The following is a 22,334-nucleotide window of genomic DNA, read 5'->3' on the forward strand; positions in this document are numbered from 1 at the left end:
TAATAATCAAGGAAATATAGTAATAATATCACACAATAAATATAAACAACCCTAATAATAAGATCACATAATAACAATGGCATGACAATAATCGAAACCCTAATAATAATATACAATAATCAAAAACCCTAATAATAATATACAATAATCAAAAACCCTAAACATAATAATAAAAATAACATGCAAATAATCAAAATCCTAAACATAATATCACATAAATGTAACAAATAATAACCTAAAAATAATCAAAACCCTAGAAATAATATCTCATAAATATAACACTAATAACACGCAAATAAACAAAACCCTAAACATAATTAATATAAACATAACAATAATAACATGGAAATAATCAAAACCCTAAAAATAATATCATATATGTATAAAAATAATAACATGAAATAATCAAAACCCTAATAATAATATGCAATAATAAAAACCCTAATAATAATTTGCAATAATCAAAACCCTAAAAATAATATCATACAAATATAAACATAATAATAATAATACATGGCAAAAATCAAACCTAATAATAATATTGCATAAACACATGACAATAACATAATAACAATATGTAACAAAAATCAAACCTAATAATAATATAACAATAACAACAACACATAAAAAAAACTCAAACCAAATAATAGTATTACACAAATACATGACAATAACATAATAACAATATATATTTATTTTTTAAAAAAATCAAACCTAATACATGCTCCACATTTTTGGAGCAAAGAGTTTGCTGTTGCCGTGAGGAAGGGTTGCAGGGAGCAAGTAGCTTGCTGCTACCGGGAGGAGGGGCTACAGGGAGCAAGGAGGCTGCTACTGTTACCGTCAGAAGGGGCTGCCAAGAACAGGCTTTGAGAACGGGTTGCAGGGAGCAAGTCATGAGGCTGCAGGGAGAGTTAGGCGTAAGGGGTTGCTGCGGCTGCTCTTCGGGTGGCCATAAGGGAGAGAGAGTGAGAGAGAGAGAGAGAGAGAGAGAGAGAGAGAGAGAGAGAGAGAGAGAGAGAGAGAGAGAGAGAGAGTGTGTGTGTGTGTGTGTGTGTGTATGTATATCACTTCCTCTTAGTTGTGTCTTTCACCTCTTTGCTTGCATATTTATAAGCCTAAAACCCTACACTAAAACCCTAAAACTTCTTTTGAAAGCGCCTCCCATCTCTTTTGCTTGCATGAGCCTTTATTTGCATGGCCTATGCACTCCTTTTGATTGTCCTAGCCTCATTGTTGCATGTGTTTATGGGGCAACTTTGCATGGCCCATCCATTCCATTTAATTTCCCAATTTTTATCCTCTAAAAATAAAGGAGAGGTCATGTTAAAAAATGAACTTAATTCCCGAAAATAGAAGGACCTGAACTCAATCTTAAATAAAAAGACTTGATTTTAAAACTAAATAAATAAAAGGGACTTAATTCTAAAATAATAGGGACTCAATTTAAAAAAATAATAGTAAGGGACTCAATTTTAAGAAATAAGGAAAATCAGGTACCCGGGACTCAATTTTAAAATAAAAGGGACTCAATTTTAAAATAACAGGGACATAAATAACTCAATTAACAACAACTCAATTTTAAAAATAAGAACTTAAGAAAAATGACTCAATTGGCAGGGGTTTCAACAAGGTAAGAGAGACCTGATTTTAGGGATTCATTAACAGGATTTTAATTTCAAGCTCACACCATGACTCAAATAGATGCTCCCAAAAGGATCATCCAATTTTTAAAACACAAAGTTGCACATCACCACTTAGAGAGACCTGGTAAAAATTAGGGTATCTACAATTGTCCCTCTTCATAGGTTTTGTTGTTTCAAAGTAATAGTTGAAATTTTTCCCTCAGAATCGGAGCATATCGCACAGCGAAAAGCTCATGTCTCCCTTTTAAATCATTGTGATCGGAAAATCAAAAAAATACCTTACAAAATACACTCCCAAATACTATTTTGGGAGGTTTCTGAATTTATTCAGAGTAAAGAAGTGAGCAAAAACATTTTTATGAGCTCAATACAATTTTTTTAGAAATTTTTCTTGATTTTCCAGAATTTTCATGTGACTTTTCTAAGTACAAGAATTTTTTTTTGTAATTTTTTCTTACTTTACAGAATTTTTAAATAACACAAATACAACTAAGGAAAATCATGAAAAGTTAAAAACATTTTTTCTAGAATTTTTGTAATTTTTTGGAAGTTTGTAAAGTGCAAAACAAAAATTTTACTTCAAAACATTTTTGTGAATTTTCTCTAAATTTTCTTAAGGATAAAAAAAATTTTAATTTCAGAATCATTTTTGAGATTTTTTTTTTTGTAAATTTCTAAACTTTTATCGCATTTTTTTTAATTTTGTGGATTTTTTTATATTTTTCGGGATTTTTATGTGATTTTTTATTGAGTTTTTGTAATTATTAAATCAAATAAAACAAATAAAATAGGAAGAACTGGTGGAAATCGGTTCAAGGGGAAAAGACCTGTAAAACTTGTTTAAGGTCTTGGTCAAGACCAACACATGTCACCTCCTGAGTAATTGGGCATTTAGAGAAGAGGATCAATTAGGTGGGACAATCCTGAGCATCCGTTGAGCAACGAAGATCGGACGGACGGGAGATAGCTGCGTAGCCTTTAGCGTGTGTGGAGGATTGGCCCTCCACGTGTTGCTCATTTGCGAGGATCAGACACTATGTGTCATGATCCTAATGTCCCAGCACCCGATACGTTTAAACCAAATTTTTTTCCGATTCTCCTCATTTTTGTCCTTACCCACTCAAGATGCTCCCTCTCTCTCTCTCTTCACCTGCAACCGAAGTCCTCCTCGCCTCCTGAGATCTCTCCCTACTTCTTAATGTCTCTATCATTGAAGCTCAATGATGTTGCGGGTGAGGATGACAACCGGAGCGAACACACCCTTCCCCACATACATGCTCTTCATCATCGACTACAGTAGCCGCCTCGGCGACAGCTGCTTGCCTACTCAGACCACCTTCGGCAGCGATGGCGTCCTTCCCCGCTCCCTTGAAGCCAAACGAGCCCCCATGGTCCTCCGAATACATATCGGCCCCGCAGAACGTGATCCCACATCTACACTTGAACTGCAATGACCCAGATATATTTAACTTGCTAAAAATATAATTACCCTCTAATACCACATACATATATATATATTGCAACCTGCCCTAATCAGGAATCCCAGGTGCACCTCTCATTACTGGAATTAAAAAACATACAGGGCAAGATGCTAAAACATCAAAACACTTTACCATAGTTCTAACTAATCCCAAACACATACGTAAAACTACCTGTCTATATAATACAACCCAACAAAATAACAAAATGCAAAAGCTAGTGGCTCACCAGTTCTGTCTATCACCCCAAAAAGTCTAATCCCTGCCCTATAGTAAGTTAGGCATGATTCCTTGAAGGACTTAAAAAATGATTTATATAATGGGATGAGACACTTTTCAGTACGACAAATTATATTATTATCAATGTGTGGCTAGCATGAGTTCCTGCGTGAATATAAAATTTCCATTATTTCACTGTGTATAAAGATATGACATTTAAACTGTACTGTCGGCTCAATATAGCCCATAAATAGTAAATTTGCCCATATATGCACAAAAGACACAATCTGCACTGCTAAATTAGCGTCGTCACACTATCACATACTTATACGACATGCTTCCCCCCATGACAGGTTGTGCGGCCCGAAAGCTCGACTCAGCATATGGCCCGCCGATCATAGTTGAGTTAGAAAAAAGTTGTAAGCACCATTATGCCTACTATAAAGGGTCACCTGGAACTGCATCAGATGAGGCCCCCATAATTGTCTCGGGGTAGTACTATACCCAGGTCTTAAATCGACTATCTTGTATCACACTTCCATCCCCGTGTGATTGCACTCATTGCCAACACATAACTACGATACTGTGCTCATAATATCACATTTCATATCCACAGTGTTCTTAAATCATATATGACAATTTACATAATAATACTGAAATCATAATTCATTTTTCATAACACTGTATAAAACATAAATTGCTCATAATTCTATCATTTTCTATCTCGATATAAAACTAGCATCTTAAATCTCACCTTATAGCCGTCACATCAAATCTCGCCTTACAGCCATCACATCACATATCGGCTTATAGCCATCACATCACATATCGGCGTGTAGCCATCATTTCTCATATTGGCGTGTAGCCGACATTTCACAGTAGTTTACAAAGGCTGTTTATTTATGCCAATTAAGTCATACTCATGTCACACAATTTTTCACCAGATAAATCATAATGAAAGTAAAATGTCTAAGAAATTATGCAAGTTGCTGTAAATAGGGGTGTGAGCATCTCCAGGGTTTTATTTAATTCAAACTACATATTTTATCGAAAATAGGAGATGTTCAAACCATTCATGCTAGTTTTCTCAAAAAACGTATAAAAGTCAAAACTACCATTTTGATATATCTGATTCGTTTAGAAAATCATATATATTGTTTCTGTAAACATAAATTTCAATTTAATCAGTCCATAATTCAAAAACAACTGACATAATATAATCCCCTTACCTGCTCTGGAAGAAAATGCATAAAACCTTCGAAACCACTGACGCCAAAAATCGATAGCTTACGTGCCGAGAGAAGCGAGAGAGAACTGGAGAGCACTAACGGAGAGTTCTTCAGGATAGAGAGAGAGTGAGAGGTGAGAGAGAGAGAGAGAGAGAGAGAGAGAGAGGGTCTCCAAAAACCCTAAGTAGAGAGAGAGAGAGAGAGAGAGAGAGAGAGAGAGAGAGAGAGAGAGAGAAAGTTGTGAGTTATGAAAATATAAAACATAACTTAGCACATAAGTAAATAGGCCCGCAAGAAAACCATCAATGGTTTTTCTGGGCTTGACAAAACTGGCGATGGTTTGGCCTTTAAACAACTTTTGGTTGTTTACCTACAGGAAAGTCGTCAATGGTTTTTCTAATCCTCACAAAACCAACGACAGTTTGGTCTTGACCAAACCCTTTTTCCTCTTTTTCCTTTCCTTTCTCCTTTCTTTTATTTATTTCTTTATTTTCTTGGTTCGGGTTACTACAATCTCCCTCCTTACCAAAAATTTCATCCTCGAAATTTGCTAAATGATTTCTATCACATCCATAGAATGATTAATGATCTGATGATCTGACTCTAAGAAGATCCGGAGGCCACCCACAAGCAGCCCCATCCCAAATTTTTTAATTACCCTCACTTATGGTAGAGGAATACCATAGTTATACGTAATGTCTTGGGAGATTATAATACCCATACAAAACTCTCCTGAAGACCAACCATGAATAAAAACAACAACAACTAATAAAGCTAACAAGCTGACTTTAAGTAACATATATACAAAACCAATACTTACCTACCATTCTACTTACCTATCTAGTGCTGAGCCTTTCTAAAAAGTTGTGGATACTTTTGACGTATCTCCGTCTCTAATTCCCATGATGTTACCTCCACTGCATGATTATGCCAAAGTACCTTTACAAGCATAATCCTCTTAGTACGTTGTTCATGCTCCTTACAATTTTAGATTCGTACTAGTATCTCCTCATATGTCAAAGTGTCCCCGAACTCCAAAGACTCGTAACTGATCACATGCGAAGGATCCGAAACGTATTTCTTTAGCATGGACACGTGGAACATGTCATGAATCCTAGACAGTACTGGGGGGTAATGTTATTTTGTACGCCACCAGACCAACTCTCACTAGAATCTTGAATGGCTCGATGCATCTAGGACTTAGCTTTCCCTTTTCCCAAATCTCATTACCTCTTTCATTGGAGCAATCCTAAAAAATATGGCGTCACCTATATCGAACTCAAGCTCTCGCCGGCGTATATCCATATAGCTTTTTTGCCGACTCTATGTCGTCTTAATTCTTTCCCTGATAAGTTGGACCTTATTAGAGGTATGCTAAACAAGATACGGACCCAAAATCTGCCGCTCGCTAACCTCATCCCAGTACAATGGAGATCGACACCTTCAACCATACAATGCCTTATATGGTGCTACCCCAATACTGGCCTAATAACTGTTATTGTATACGAACTCAACTAATGACAAATATTTAATCCAACTACCCCCGAAATCTAGTACAAATGCTCACAACATAACCTTTAGAATTTGAATGGTCATCTCTGACAGACCATCGGTATGTGGGTGAAAAGCAGTACTGAAAGTGAGTTGAGATCCCAATGCTTCATATAGATTCTTCCAAAATCAAGAAATAAATCGCGGGTCCCTATCTGAAATGATGGACACAGGCACCCCATGCAATCTAACTATCTCCTGCATATAGAGTTTTGCCAACCTATTCATGGAATAACTTACTTTAACCAGAATGAAATAAGTAGTCTTCATCAATTTGTCAATTACCCAGATAGCATTCTATCCATGAAGTGTCAATGGCAATCTTGTGACAAAGTCCATGGAAGTGGTTGCAACGGTCCTGATGGCCTCTGGAGCTCGGCCTTTACTTGCTGACACTTTAGGCACTGCTCAACAAAACAGGCGATCTCTCTTTTCATGTTAGACCACTAGAAAGATTCTCACAGATTCCTATGCATCTTTGTGCTCTATGGATGCACCGTATATAGAGAGCAATGTGTCTCTTCCAGGATGGTTCGTTTAATCTCAACATCATTCGGTATGCATATCCTGGTGTGAAATATCAACATCCTGTCATTTGAGACATTGAAATCTGCCTTCAATCCATTATGTACTCCATTCACAATCTCTACTAGCTTTGCATATATTGTCTGAGTTGTCATGATCCTTTCCCGTAAGGTCGGCTGCACTATCATGCTAGCAATTAACACCTGGTGATTTCCTTCCACTAACTCCACACCCAACCTTTCCAGGTCCATCCTGATCTGATGCTGAACTCCAATTGATGAGACTGATGCATTCACTAACTTCCGACTCAAAGCATCAGCTACCACAGTAGCCTTTCCTGGGTGGTAACTGATGGTATAGTTGTAGTCCTTTATTAATTCAAGCCATCTCCGCTACCTCATGTTTAACTCCTTTTAAGTAAAAAGCACTTAAGACTCTTGTGATCAGTAAAGATCTTTCACCATACAGGTAGTGCCTTCAAATTTTTAATGCATAGACTACTGCTGCCAATTCCATGTTATGCGTCAGATAGTTCTTTTCATAGTCCTTGAGCTGGCGAGAAGCATACGTTATAACCTTTCCTTGTTGTATTAAAACACACCCGAGTCCTTTTTTAGATTCGTCACTGTAGACCAAAGATCCACCCTCTCCTGTTGGAATGGTCAACACTAGGGGAGTAACTAGTCACTGTTTTAGTTCTTGGAAACTTTGCTCGCACTTACCAGTCCACTCAAACTTCATGTTCTTCCTCGTGAGCCGTATCAGCGGACTTGATAGTCTAGAAAATCCCGTTACGAATCGATGGTGATAATCCTGCTAGACCTAAGAAACTTCTAACCTCATGCACCTTCTTTGATCTCGCCCAATCAACTACCGCTTCTATCTTGCTGGGGTCCACTGAAACACCTTCTCTGGACACTACATGCCCCATAAATGCCACTTGCTCTAATCAAATTTACATTTCTTGAACTTTGCAAATAACTTTTTCCCTCTAAGTACCTGAAGTACCAACCTCAAATGAGTTGCATCCTCCTTAGGACTCCTCGAATATACCAGGATGTCATTGATGAATACAACCAAGAACTGATCTAAGTACTCATGGAATACCCTGTTCATTAGGTCCATGAATTCCATAGCAGCATTAGTCAATCCGAAAGGCACAACCAAAAATTTGTAGTGGCCATACCTAGTACGAAAGGTTGTCTTTGGTACATCCTTTGATTTAACCCTCACCTGATGATACCAGGACCGTAGATCGATCTTGGAGAAGACCTGTGTGCCCTGTAACTGGTCTAACAGATAGTCAACTCGGGGTAACATGTAATTTTTCTTTAGTGTCACTTTATTAATCTCTCTATAGTCGATGCACATCCTCATCGACCCATCCTTCTTCTCTACAAACAGCACCGGTACTCCCTAGGGTGATACACTCAGTCTGATATACCCTTTGTCTAGAAGTTACTGTAGCTGCTCCTTTAACTCCTTTAGTTTTGTCGAATCCATTTTGTATGGAGCCTTAGAAATAGATGTTCTCCCAAGAAGCAACTCAATGGCAAATTTCACCTCGCGATCAGGAGGCATTCCTGATAAATCCTGTAGGAAAACATCTGAGAACTCCCTTACCATGGGGATATCCTCTAGTTTAAATACCTCCCTCAGTGCTTCTTTCATAAATGCTAGGTACCCCTAGCATTCCTCTAAGAGTAACCTACCTTTTTGCTTGAATGACAGAAAGAATTCGTAGTGCAGAGTGCACACACGACCCAAAAAATTTAAGCTCCTATTCCCCTGGAGGTCTGAACACTACCTCCTTCCAATGGTAGTCAATTCTCACATAGCTAGCTTCTAAACAATCCATCCCCAAAATGATATCAAAACCATGCATATAAAAGATAATCAAGTTAGCAGACATCATTCTCCCTTGAATCTCCACTGGGCAGTCTCAGATCACTTTACTACATACTACCACTGACCCTGTTGGTGTGACCATCTCTAACTCAGCATCTAACAATTGTGTTTCTACCCTGTGCAATTTAACCAATCCCTGAGACATGAAAGAGTGCGTCGCACCTAAAGTAAACAATGCTAAAACACTATTTGACAAAATGGAAATAGTACCTGTCACCACGCCGCCGTCGTTCTCCGCATCTTCCGGCATAAGTGATTACACCCGCGCCTAGGCGGTGCCCCTCTGGTGACCACCTCAGGATGCCTCGTGTTGATTAAAGTGTAATCCCAAGAGTGGGGGGGGGGGTGAATTGGATTTTAAAAAAATAATTCACTTAATTTTCTTTTACACACTTCTTATAAGTTTACCAACTACTTCTAGTTGCTCAATTATGTGTGAGTATGGCAATCCGATCTATGCATGCAATATACTCAATTTAAATATAACGTGAAAAATAAAGAGTAAAAGGAAAAGAGAAAACAAACGCGATTTTACGAGGTTCAGCCGACTCGGCCTACGTCCTCGCCTTGAGCAACCACTCAAGGATTCACTAAAAACCCTGCTCCTTAAAGTGGGACAGAGCTTCCCTTACAAACCGCTACTTACAAGAGGTATAGCTCCCTCTTTATCCCGCTGCTCACAAGAGGTACAACTTTCTCCTCACACCCGGTTCACAACCCGAACCGTGTTTACAATGAAATCTGAAAATAACACTCAAAACAATGCTTCTAACAAAAGCTTGTGAGTACAATTCAATTTCCTAGTACATTAACATATGATGTAACTTGAAGTTCAAGAATGCATGAAAAACGATACAATCGTTTGATGTATGATATGTATCAACATACAAATTCGTATTTAATCAAAACTCCCAAGTGAAAATATATTTGGAATGCTTTGGAGTCTACTGGGGTTCTTGATTCACTTTGTAAAGATGCTCAAATATGTTTGAAGTGAGCTATTTAACAAAAATTTGACTTGAATACAACTCAATAAAAAATCACAAAGTTTTCCTTCAAGTTCCAATATTTTAATCAAAGTAGGTTTTTTAATAAGAAGCCCAATGAACAATATATATGAATATGTGTTTATGTACTTCGTGAATTTCAAATCAATCAACCAAGCTAACAAGTTTTTCTCAAAACATGATCTTCCCGAAAATCAGTTTTTATATGTGAATACACACTCAAGATCAAAACCTCTTTCTAATGATAAACACGTAAAGAGATGAGAGGTTCTTGAAAAGTAATAACTTGACAGATCAAACCTTAATACTGGATCAAAGTTTAGTTGGATGAATGAATGCCCTTTTTATTTTAGTAGAGATTTTCTCAAACAAAGATGGAAGAAGATTGAAGTGCAGAAAACCGGCTCTAGGGTTCAAATCTTGCAATGAGAAGTATACGTTTCTTGTTGTGTCCCTTAGCTTCTCTTCTAGGGTTTAGATATTCATAATACATATTATATTACCCTTAGAATTAATCTCAGCCGTTGGATCAATAAGATACTTCACGTGTCTTTTTAATTAAGAACTGATTTTTAGGCTTTCCAACGAGTTCAGGCAACCGAACTCGACTTCAGGCTCTTGAAGTATGAACTTCAGGCGCCTGAGGTTCCAAGGTTAGGCCACCGAAGAGCCTCGGCCAGGTTCTGTCTTCTCCATTTAATTCTTCAGGCGACTGAACTTAATCTTCAGGCAACCAAATAAATTCTTCAGGCTACTGAGGTTTGAGTTCAGGCGATCGAACTCCCCATTCTCTCAAATTTTCATTTCTAACTCAAAATCTGCTTGTCTTCTTTTCTTGGGTCTTTCATAAAATATATTTTTCATGATTTTGAAAACATTTTAAGGTCCATGAGAGTTTCCTAATGATGTACATGAAATGCATGAATCCTAAAGTCATTCTAAGTTATAATGAGCCTCAAATTAAATCATATGAAAATGTTAATACATGAGATCTAAATACCCTTTCCCAAGATATTCTTGAAGTTTGCCACTCGCATCTTGATTCCCATACTTTTTGAGTTCCATGGTGCTTTCCAAAATGTATCAGCTTTACTTTATGACTTCCATGACTCGTTATCTTTCCGTGCATGCTTAATATCGGTCCTGTTCACAAACTCAATGCACAGATCAAATACCAAGTGATTTGTCATTATCAAAACAGGATTGGACTCGTAGAGTCAACAATCTCTCCCTTTTTTATGATGACAAATGTACGAGCAAAAATATATATAATGGGTTACGCCTAACAAGGCTCCCCCTCAATTAATGCATCAAATATTCAATGAATGACAATATGCTCATGTTCATACACAAGGTGTTTATCCTGAATCCAAATGAAATATGAAGTATGCTCATAATGAATGTAATATGCTAGATGTCTCCCTTTGAATAACTCACCCTTTGCAAGTTAGTTTTACCAAGACTCTTTGCTTCCATTTTATTATTATTATTTTTTTTGCTTTTCCAGATTTTCTCCCCCTTTTAACATCAACAAAAAGGTGTAAACAAATAAAGCATGAGTAGATGCAACCTTAGGTTCTTTTCCATTTAGAGATTTTAAGGTTTTGAATGTATCCAGATGTGGATACCAAATATTAATAATATTAAGAATATGCACGTTCAAGTGATTAAGTCGTAAGAGATGTTACTTCCCTTGAATTATATCATTTAATCATGATTCTAAGCAACCTCTCGACTATGCATGAGACCTAATTCACGTCTAATTTGTATAAATTTATCCTCTGCAAGTGGTTTCGTGAATATATCGGCCCATTGTTCATCTGTGCATACAAATTCAAGTCTTACATCCCCTTTTTGTACATGGTCACGAAGAAAGTGATGTCGTATTTCTATGTGCTTAGTTCGTGAATGTAATATGGGATTCTTTGAGATATTTATTGCACTCATATTATCGCATCTTATGGGAATTGTTTCATAGCTTAATCCAAAATCCTTCAGTTGTTGCTTTATGTAAAGCGCTTGAGCACAAAAACTACTTGCCGCTATATATTCAGCCTCAACTTTGGAAAGAGCGACTGAATTTTGTTTCTTGGAAACCCAAGAGACCAAGGAGTGTCCTAAGAAGTGACAAGTGCCACTAGTTCTCTTCCTATCCACTTTAATACCCACATAATCAGCATTTGAATAACTAAGAATCTTAAATGATGTGTGCTTAGGATACCATAACCCAATGTCCACGGTTCCTACCAAATATCTAAGTATACATTTAATAGCGAGCAAGTGAGACTCTTTTGGAGCAGACTGAAATCTTGTGCACAAACATACGCTAAACATTATATCTGGTCTACTGGCAGTCAAGTATAACAAGGTACTTATCATTTCATGATATAGTTTGACATCTACTGGTGTACCTCATTAATCTTTATCTAATTTTAATGAAGTGCTCATAGGTGTACCTAGTATTTTTCTATCTTCCATGTTAAACTTTTTTAGTAGATCTCTAATATACTTTGATTGATTTATGAATATTCCATGATTTGCTTGTTTAATCTGAAGACCTAGGAAGAAATTTAGTTCACCCATCATGCTCATCTCAAATTCATTTTGCATTGTATTGGCAAATTCATTACACAATTCTTTATCGGTAGCGCCAAAGATGATGTCATCTACATATACTTGCACTAGGAGAATATCATCCTCCTTAGTCTTTATGAACAGGGTTGTATCTATCTTTCCTCTTATAAATCCATTTTCTAACAGAAATCCGCTTAGCCTTTCATACCAAGCTCTAGGAGCTTGCTTTAAACCGTACAAGGCCTTTGTTAGTTTATAAACATGATCTGAATTCTTATGATTTTCAAACCCAGGGGGTTGTTCTACATACACTTCCTCATTTATGTAGCCATTTAAAAATGCACTTTTCACGTCCATTTGATATAGCTTGAAATCCTTAAAAGCTGCGTATGCTAATAACATTCATATGGCTTCCATCCTAGCTACAGGGGCAAATGTTTCTTCAAAATCTATACCTTCTTCTTGGTTATATCCCTGAGCTACTATTCTAGCCTTATTTCTCACAACTATTCCATTTTCATCTTTCTTATTTTTATATATCCATTTGGTCCCTATGATTGACTTATCCTCTGGTCTGGGAACTAAAGTCCATACTCTATTTCTTTCAAATTGATTTAATTCCTCTTTCGCATGGATAGCACCCAAGATTCATCCTCTATAGCTTCACTCACATTCTTAGGTTCTTCTTGTGATAAAAATGCACAATGACTCATCATGTTCCTAAGAGATGAGCGAGTGGATACTCCTTGTAGTGGTTCACCTATTATTTGATCTGTGGGATGATTCTTTATGTATTTCCATTCTCTAGGTGGGGCATTTTCCTCAGTTGTAGTTTCTTCAATTTCAATAGATGGTTCTCTAAGTTCAATTTTCTTTTCTGAATCATTCTCAATTGATAGTTCTTTTAGTTCCTTGTTTAATTCAGGTTCATCTTCATTAATTCTTTTGGAAAAAGGATTTGTCTCATCAAACACTACATGAATAGATTCGATGACCGTCAATGTTCGTTTATTATACACTCTAAAAGCTTTACTATCTAACGCATACCCTAGGAAGATACCTTCATCAGATTTTACATCGAATTTTCCTAAATGCTCATTGTCTCGAAGCACAAAACACTTATAGCCAAAAACATGAAAATATGATATGTTTGGTCTATGGCCAATCCATAACTCGTAAGGAGTCTTATTAAGTGATGGTCTAATTAGAACTCTATTTAGTACATAGCAGGCCGTATTCACTGCCTCGGCCCAGAAGTATTTGGGTAATCTATGTTCGTTAAGCATAGTTCTGGTCATTTCTTGTATAGATCATTTCTTGTATAGATCTATTCTTTCTTTCAACTACGCCATTTTGTTGTGGTGTTCTAGGAGTTGAAAAAATATGGCCAATTCCTTATGAGTTGTAATAGTCTTCCATGCCTTGATTTTTAAACTCTCTACCCTTATCACTTCGAATTTTGGTAATTGTGTATCCCTTTTCATTTTGTACTCTCTTGCATAGATTTATAAATTTTCACGTGCTTCATTTTTATGACCTAAGAATAGTACCCATGTGTATCTTGAGAAGTCATCAACTATGACAAAAGCGTATGATTTTCCTCCTAAACTCTGAATTTGGTTTGGTCCAAAGAAGTCTAAGTGCAGCATTTGAAGTGGCCTAGTAGTGGAGATCTCTTTCTTCTTCTTAAAGCTTGTTCTTGCTTGTTTTCCTAGTTGACATGCATCACAGATTTTATCTTTCACAAATTTTGTCTTGCGCAGTCCCTTAACTAATTCTTTCTTAACTAATTTTGAAATTAAATCCATGTTTGCGTGTCCTAGTCTCCTATGCCAAATCCAGCTTATTTCATTCATAACAGATAAGCATGTTACACTTTGTGAAGTTTGGTTATCAAAACTTGTGGTGTATACGTTTTCATGTCGCTTAGCAATGAACAGTTTCTTATTATCAGTTTTGTGTTCAACTATGCACTTGTCATGTTCAAATGATACTTTGTACCCTTTATCACACAGTTGACTTATGCTCAATAAATTGTGCTTTAGACCTTCAACTAATAAAACATCATTAATAATGAGTGAGGAATCATTACTAACTTTACCGACACCTGTGATCCTTCCCTTAACATTATCTCCAAAAGTAACAAACCTTTCATCCTTGAGTGTGAAGGATGTGAATTTTGATTTGTCTCCAGTCATGTGACGTGAGTATCCGCTGTCCATAAACCATCTATCTTTTGAAGAAGTGGTTCTTAAGCAAATCTGCAAGATACAATTAAACAACTAACTTTGGTACCCAGATTGTCTTGGGTCCAGGAGGGTTAGTGCTAGTTTGACCTTTCACCTTCCAGACTCTCCTAATTTTTACATCTTTATTTTTTAAAGGACAATCAAATTGTATGTGACCCAACCTTCTACATTTAAAGCATGTAGTATATCTATAATGATTCTTAGTAAGGAAAAATGACTTTGATTCTTTTTTGAAATACCCCATGTAGAGTTGTCTTTTCCTTATATTTTCTTTACCATTAAAACCGAGCCCTTCTTTTTCTAGAGAATTTCTTTGAGATCCTAAGAGCTTTTCAAAATTGTTTTGTCCTTCAGTCAATTTACAGATAATTTCAACTTTGTCTTTCAAGTCCTTTTCTAACTGCTCAATTTTCAACTCTTTATCCTTTATGAACGATGCATGAGATTCATTTTGGTGTTCAACAAGATTTGAAAGTTCTTTGACTTTGCTTCTTAACTCAGAAATTTTCTTTGTTTTCTTCTCAAGCATTTTAATAGTGTATAGGTATTCTTGTTTCAGTTCATCATATGACATCATATCGTTTTCATTTTCAGATTCACTAGAGTAGTATGAAGATGATGAACGAGATGATAGTACCTCAAAGTCATCATGTGCCATTAGACATAGATTGGCAACCACGTCGTCACTGGATCATATTCTGAACTGCTAGTGTTGTGTGTATCCCAGCCGACTTTCAACGCCTTCTTCTTTTTCTTTGAAGCTTTTATGAGTTTGGGGCACTCGAGGTTCATGTGTCCAACTTCTCGGCAATTGTAGCATGTTGGTGGATCCTCCTTCTTTTTCTTCATGCTTTGCTCTCCTCTTTCTGATTTAGAGTTTCGAAATTTTCTATTGAACTTTTTGTTCTTCTTTAAGAACTTTCTGAACTTCTTTGTTAGCAAGGCCATATCATCATCCGTTTTGGAATCACTTCCTTCACTTGAGTAGCTTGATGATGCCTTAAGTGCAGTGACCTTCTTAGCTTTGCTTTGTTCATTTTTCCTCTCGTTTATTGTTAGCTCATAGGTGATAAATGAGCCAATGAGTTCGTCCACAGACATCTCCTTGAGGTTTCTCCATTCTGCTATTGTAGTAGCTTTAGCTTCCAACACTGGAGGTAATCCCTTGAGTATTTTCCTGATCAACTCATAAGAAGGGTAAGTTTTTCCAAGAGCATTTAAAGAGTTAATGATGTGTGTGAATCTAGTGTACATGGATTGTATGGATTCATCAACCATCATTTTAAATGCTTCATACTCACTAGTGACCATGTCTATCCTGCTATCCTTTACTTCCTTAGTGCCTTCATATGTAACTTCTAATTTTTTCCAAATTTCTTAAGCTGAGTTACATGTCATTACCCTATTAAATTTATTTACGTCTAGTGCACAGAAAAGTATATTCATGCTGTGGCATTACTTTGAACTAACTTCAAATCCTCTTCAGTATATTCATCTTCAGTTTTAGGTATATTAATCTTATCAATTACTTTCATGGGAATGTGATTTCCCTTAGTCACAATTTTCCAAACTTTCCAATCTACGTTCAGTAAATATATGCTCATCCTATGTTTCCAATAGGTGTAATTTACACCACAGAAAATGGGGGATCTAGTGGATGAGTGTCCCTCACCAAATGGAGTTACACCAATGTGTGTCATGTGATCGTTTTACGAATTAACTATCAAGTCTAAGTAATCCCGCTCTGATACCCAATGTTGATTAAGGTGTAATCCCAAGAAGGGGGGTGAATTGGATTTTAAAAAAATAATTCACTTAATTTTCTTTTACACACTTCTTATAAGTTTACCAACTACTTCTAGTTGCTCAATTATGTGTGAGTATGGCAATCCTATCTATGCATGCAATATACTCAATTTAAATATAACGCGGAAAATAAAGAGTAAAAGGAAAAGAGAAAACAAACGCGATTTTACAAGGTTCAGCCAACTTGGCCTACGTCCTCGCCTTGAGCAACCACTCAAGGATTCACTAAAAACCCTGCTCCTTAAAGTGGGACGAAGCTTTCCTTACAAACCGCTGCTTAGAAAAGGTATAGCTCCCTCCTTATCCGCTTCTCACAAAAGGTACAACTTCCTCCTCACGCCCTGTTCACAACCCGAACCTTATTTACAATGAAATCTGAAAATAACACTCAAAACAATGCTTCTAACAAAAGCTTGTGAGTACAATTCAATTTCTTAGTACATTAACATATGATATAACTTGAAGCTCAAGAATGCATGAAAAACGATACAATCGTTTGATGTATGATATGTATCAACATACAAATTCGTATTTAATCAAAACTCCCAAGTGAAAATATATTTGGAATGCTTTGGAGTCTACTGGGGTTCTTAATTCACTTTGTAAAGATGCTCAAGTATGTTTGAAGTGAGCAATTTAACAAAAATTTGACTTGAATACAACTCAATCAAAAATCACAAAGTTTTTCTTCAAGTTCCAATATTTTAATCAAAGTAGGTTTTTCAATAAGAAGTCCAATGAACAATATATTTGAATATGTGTTTATGTACTTCGTGAATTTCAAATCAATCAACCAAGCTAACAAGTTTTTCTCAAAAACATGATCTTCCTGAAAATCAGTTTTTATATTCGAATACACACTCAAAATCAAAACCTCTTTCTAATGATAAACACGTAAAGAGATGAGAGGTTCTTGAAAAGTAATAACTTAACATATCAAACCTTAAGACTGGATCAAAGTTTAGTTGGATGAATGAATGCCCTTTTGATTTCAATAGATATTTTCCCAAACAAAGATGGAAGAAGATTGAAGTGCAGAAAACCGGCTCTAGGGTTAAAATCTTGCAATGAGAAGTATATGTTTCTTGTTGTGTCCCTTAGCTTCTCTTCTAGGGTTTAGATATTCATAATACATATTATATTACCTTTAGAATTAATCTCAGCTGTTGGAACAATAAGATACTTCACGTGTCTTTTTAGTAAAGAGCTGATTTTTAGGCTTTCCAGCGAGTTTAAGCAACCGAACTTGACTTCAGGCTCTTGAAGTATGAATCAGGCGATCGAAGAGCCTCGGCCAGGTTCTGTCTTCTCCATTTAATTCTTCAGGTTACTGAACTTAATCTTTAAGCAACCGAAAAAATTCTTCAGGCTACCGAGGTTTGAGTTCAGGCAACCGAACTCCCCATTCTCTCAAATTTTCATTCTAACTCAAAATCTGCTTATCTTCTTTTCTTAGGTCTTTAATAAAATATATTTTTCATAATTTTGAAAACATTTCAAGGTCCATGAGAGTTTCCTAATAGTGTATATGAAATGCATGAATCCTAAAACCATTCTAAGTTATAATGAGCCTCAAATTAAATCATATGAAAATGTTAATACATGAGTTCTAAATACCCTTTCCCAAGATATTCTTGAACTTTGCCGCTCGCATCTTGATTCCCGTACTCTTTGAGTTTCATGCTGCTTTCCAAAATGTATCAGCTTTACTTTATGGTTTCCATGACTCGTTATCTTTCCGTACATGCTTAATATAGGTCATGTTCACAAACTCAAATGCACTGATCAAATACCAAGTGATTTGTCATTATCAAAATAGGATTGGACTCGTAGAGTCAACACCTGGTTACCACCCCAATACTGATACTGTGGAGGTGCAAAATTGAACATTGTGTGGAAATCTCATGCCATGTGTCCGGACCTACCACACTGAAAACAATCACTTGGACTGCTCCGGCACTCTCCCGAATGCCTCTTGCCACATGTAGGGAAAACAGGGTATGGTAAGGTACCCTGAAATGTTCTACCACCCATATCCCATAGCTGGCCTCCGCCGTTATCATACCTCCCCCAAGGACCCTGCTTGCACCCGTATGAGAACTAGAAGGCATCGGCCTCTTCTTCGGGTTCTAACCTCCACACTCCCTATAGACTTGCCTCGGCCACAATGGCCTTATCCACTGGTGAAGCAAACTTTTGCACCTATAATATAGCTACCTACTTTATAATCTCCTACCTCAGACCCCTCTCGAACTTCTAAGCCGTTGTGGACATGTCTGGTACCATATAGGGAGCAAAACGTGACAACTCCACAAATTGGGTGGCGTACTTCTGAATAGTCAGCTGTCCCTAAGTAAGGTTTAGGAACTCCTCTGCCTTTGCTTTCCTGACAAAGGAAGGAAAATACCGATCAAAGAAAACTTATCTGAAGTGGCTCCACATCATCACCACCGGTACCAGTATTTGCTCCTCTAGTAGCTTTACCGCTTCCCACCATCTCTCAACCTCTCCAATAAACTTAAACGTGGCATAGAGCACCTTCAACTCTTTTGTGCATCGCAGTAAAGCCAAGATCTTTTCAATTTCCCAAATCCAATTCTCTGCAAGGATCAGTTCGGTACTTCCCGTGAAGGCAGGAGACTTTAAGCGAGTGAACTGGTCGATAGAACCTCCCAACTCAACAGTGGTACGATTTTGCCCCCGAGAACTCTGCATAACCTCAGCCATAAACTGCTGGGCGAAATCCCGAAGCGCCACTGAAGAATTTGTGCCACCCTCATGAGTAGGGGTGAGCATAATTTGGTGAAAATCAAATTAACCGACCGAAATTGGCCGGTTCGGTTTGGGTAAAAATCCCGGTTCATTTGGTTCGGTTATAATTCTACAAAATTTTGGTTAATCGGTTTCAGTTCGGTTAAGGGTAAAAAAAATTTCAGTTAACCGATTAACCGAATTACTAATTAATTATATTTTAAATATAATTTATGAATATAAATTTTGCTTATGCAAGTGCATTAAGGAGTTTAATAACCTATTTGGATTCTTTATTCAATGGTAAAATATTATTTTCATTAATATAATTAATAAATAAGGTATTTAATTAAGCTGGATTTGCTTTTAAAAAAAATTTATAATTGTATTATATTTCTAGCAATTAATTTTAAATAATTTCGATTAAAATCGGTTAACCGAGTTACCCAAATGGGCAATTCGATTGGGGTCGGTTCGGTGTCCTTCGTCAATTCGGTCGGTTCGGTTAATGGTATTATTTAACCGAATTTTTTGATTAATTCGGTTAATTACTCAAATTTAATTGAACCGACCATTTGCTCACCCCTACTCATGGGCAACCCCCTCACTACTACTCCCTCCAACGATAGGGTTACTATCCTTGGGATCCATCCTGAAGATAAAACCAAAATGAATTTAGAATTCTAATATCCTAACATATCCAGTGCAATTATAACAGTAAAATGCTCACTTTAAATATAGTTCAAATACCGGCCAAAATCTTCTCCCTTAATTTACGACATACTCTGCCAATTTCATATTCCCATTCTAGTTTTCAAGTTCCTGCCCTTCTGCACAGAAACAAAATCATTGATGGATTGCCGTAGTTTTCTGAACCCATTGATTGATTCAGAAAAACAAGAAGTCCATCAACGAATTTCTGCTTCTAGGCTTACTAAGAAAAACTCAAAATTCCTATTCTATCCATTCCTATCCTCGTCCTATTTGAACCTATACTCTAGTAAGATCATCCAACATAGTATGCGGAACCTAGCAACCTAGGCTCTGATACCCCTTGTAATGACCCAGATATATTTAACCTGCTAAAAATATAAATACTCTCTGATACCATATACATACACACACACACACACACACATACACATATTGCAACTTGCCCTAACCAGGGAATCCCGGGTGCACCTGCCATTATTGGAATTAAAAACCATATAGAGGAAGATGCTAAAACATCAAAACACTTTACCAGAGTTTTAATTATTCCCAAACACATACATAATGCTACATTTCTATATAATACAATTCAACAAAATAACAAAATGCAATAACTAGTGGCTCACCAGCTCTGTCTATCACCCGTAAAGTCTAATCCTTGCCCCTAAGTAAGCTAGGCATGATTCCCTGAAGGACCTGAAAATTGATTTGCATAATGGGGTGAGACACTTTTCTAGTAAGACAGATTATATTATTATCAGTGTGTGGCTAGCATGAGTTCTCGTGTGAATATAAAACTTCCATTATTTCACTATATATAAAGATATGGCATTTAAACTGTACTATTGGCTCAATATAGCCCATAAAATAGTAAATTTGCCCATATATACATAAAATGCACATCCTGCACTGCTGAATTAGCATCGTCACGCTATTACATACTCGTATGACATACTTCCCCCCATGATGGGTTGTGCGGCCCGAAAGCTGGACTCAGCATATGGCCAGCCAAACATAGCTGAGTCAAAAAAAAGGTTGTAAGTACCATTATGCCTACCCTAAAGGGTCACCAAGAAGTGCATCAGATGGGGCCCCGAGAACTGCCTACGGGTAGTATTGTACTTAGGTCTCCAATCGACTATCCCGTATCACACTTCCATCCCCGTATAATTGCACTCACTGCCAACACATAACTACAGTACCGTCCTCATAATATCACATTTCATAACCACAGGGTTCTTAAATCATATATAGTAATTTACATAATAATACTGAAATCATATTTCATTTTTCATAACACTGTATAAAACATAAATTGTTCATAATTCTATCATTTTATGTCTCGGTATAAAACCGGCATCTTTAATCTCACCTTATAGCCATCACATCAAATCTCGGCTTACAACCGTCACATCACATATTGGCTTAAAGCCGTCCAATCACATATCGGCGTGTAGCCGTTATTTCTCACATCGGCGTGTAGTCGTCATTTCACAGTAGTTTACAAAGTCTATTTATTTATGCCCGTTAAACCATACTCATGCCACACAATTTTTCACCTGATAAATCACAAATAAAGTAAACTATCTGAGAAAATACACAAGTTGCTGTAAACAAGGGTATGTGCAACTCAAGGGTTTTATTTAATTCAAACTACATATTTTATTGAAAATAGGAGATGTTCAAACCATTCACGTTAGTTTTCCCCAAAACCGACTAACATTATATAATCTCCTTACCTGCTCCTGAAGAAAATGGCTAAAACCTTTGAAACCACCAAACTTAACTGCACGAATTTGCAGAAAATCGATGGCCTATGTGTCGGGAGAAGGGAGAGAGAACTTGTAACGACCCAAAAATTACACCATTTTTTATATATATATATAAATAAAAACATAAACTACTTTGATATCACTGTTATAGCATCCCAGGCCTCAAAAGGGCACTGAGGTATTCCTGTACATAATAGACACACATATTCAGCGAAAAAATATAATTCACACAACCATATATATACATACAATACCAGAATTCAATATTTCCAAACCATAGTTACATTTTTCCATCCCTCACCAGTACCATTTATCCTAAAACACAACGCCCTATACACACTTACCCTATAGGCAGGGCAATCAAGAGGTCACTCTATCTGCGAGCCTGATATGCTCGCCTACCTAGCTTACCTGAAAAATGTTAAAGTAATGGGGTGAAACGATGCTCAGTAAGTGGAAATAAGCTATTACTAGTGTGTAGCGACTAAGTTGCTTAACTATTATATTAACATTTGAAACTGTATAAAATAGTAAATCTATACAAAGTATATCGTACATCCATCGTAGTTTAAAATATATCTGTATCATCTAATTTTCTACTTTTCATACTGCTAATATCGTACTGTATTTATCAAACACTATAAATTTGTATATATATATATATATATATATATATATAATTGTGATTTTCCTTGGAAATCTGTATGTCACGATTTAACCCCTCATGACAGGGTTGTATGGCCTATAGGCGGGACTTAACTCTGGTTGGCCTACCAGGTAAGTCACTGTACTCTACCCTTCCTCAGTCCAGTCAAACTGCATCCACTCTTAAGCACGGAACTGGAAAACTATCTCGTCAAATCGAGCCCCCTCAACCTAGAGTCTAGGGAGTCTACAACCTCTCCGAG

General features: G+C 36.7%; 1 protein-coding gene across 1 annotated transcript in view; it reads right to left on the bottom strand.

Moving 5' to 3' along the window:
• Window positions 1–2,863: 2,863 nt before the first annotated feature.
• Window positions 2,864–22,334, bottom strand: part of LOC131151258 (zinc finger A20 and AN1 domain-containing stress-associated protein 1-like) — a 28,308-nt gene continuing 8,837 nt past the window's right edge. Inside the window, exons 2-4 of the mRNA XM_058102511.1 lie at window positions 12,246–12,293; window positions 10,448–10,462; window positions 2,864–3,091 (exon numbers count right to left, since the gene is read on the bottom strand). Of these exons, the coding sequence (XP_057958494.1) occupies window positions 2,864–3,091; window positions 10,448–10,462; window positions 12,246–12,293 (291 nt within the window). The remainder of the gene's footprint in view (window positions 3,092–10,447; window positions 10,463–12,245; window positions 12,294–22,334) is intronic.

This window comes from Malania oleifera, chromosome 3 (assembly GCF_029873635.1).
Source record: "Malania oleifera isolate guangnan ecotype guangnan chromosome 3, ASM2987363v1, whole genome shotgun sequence".
NCBI lineage: Eukaryota > Viridiplantae > Streptophyta > Magnoliopsida > Santalales > Ximeniaceae > Malania > Malania oleifera.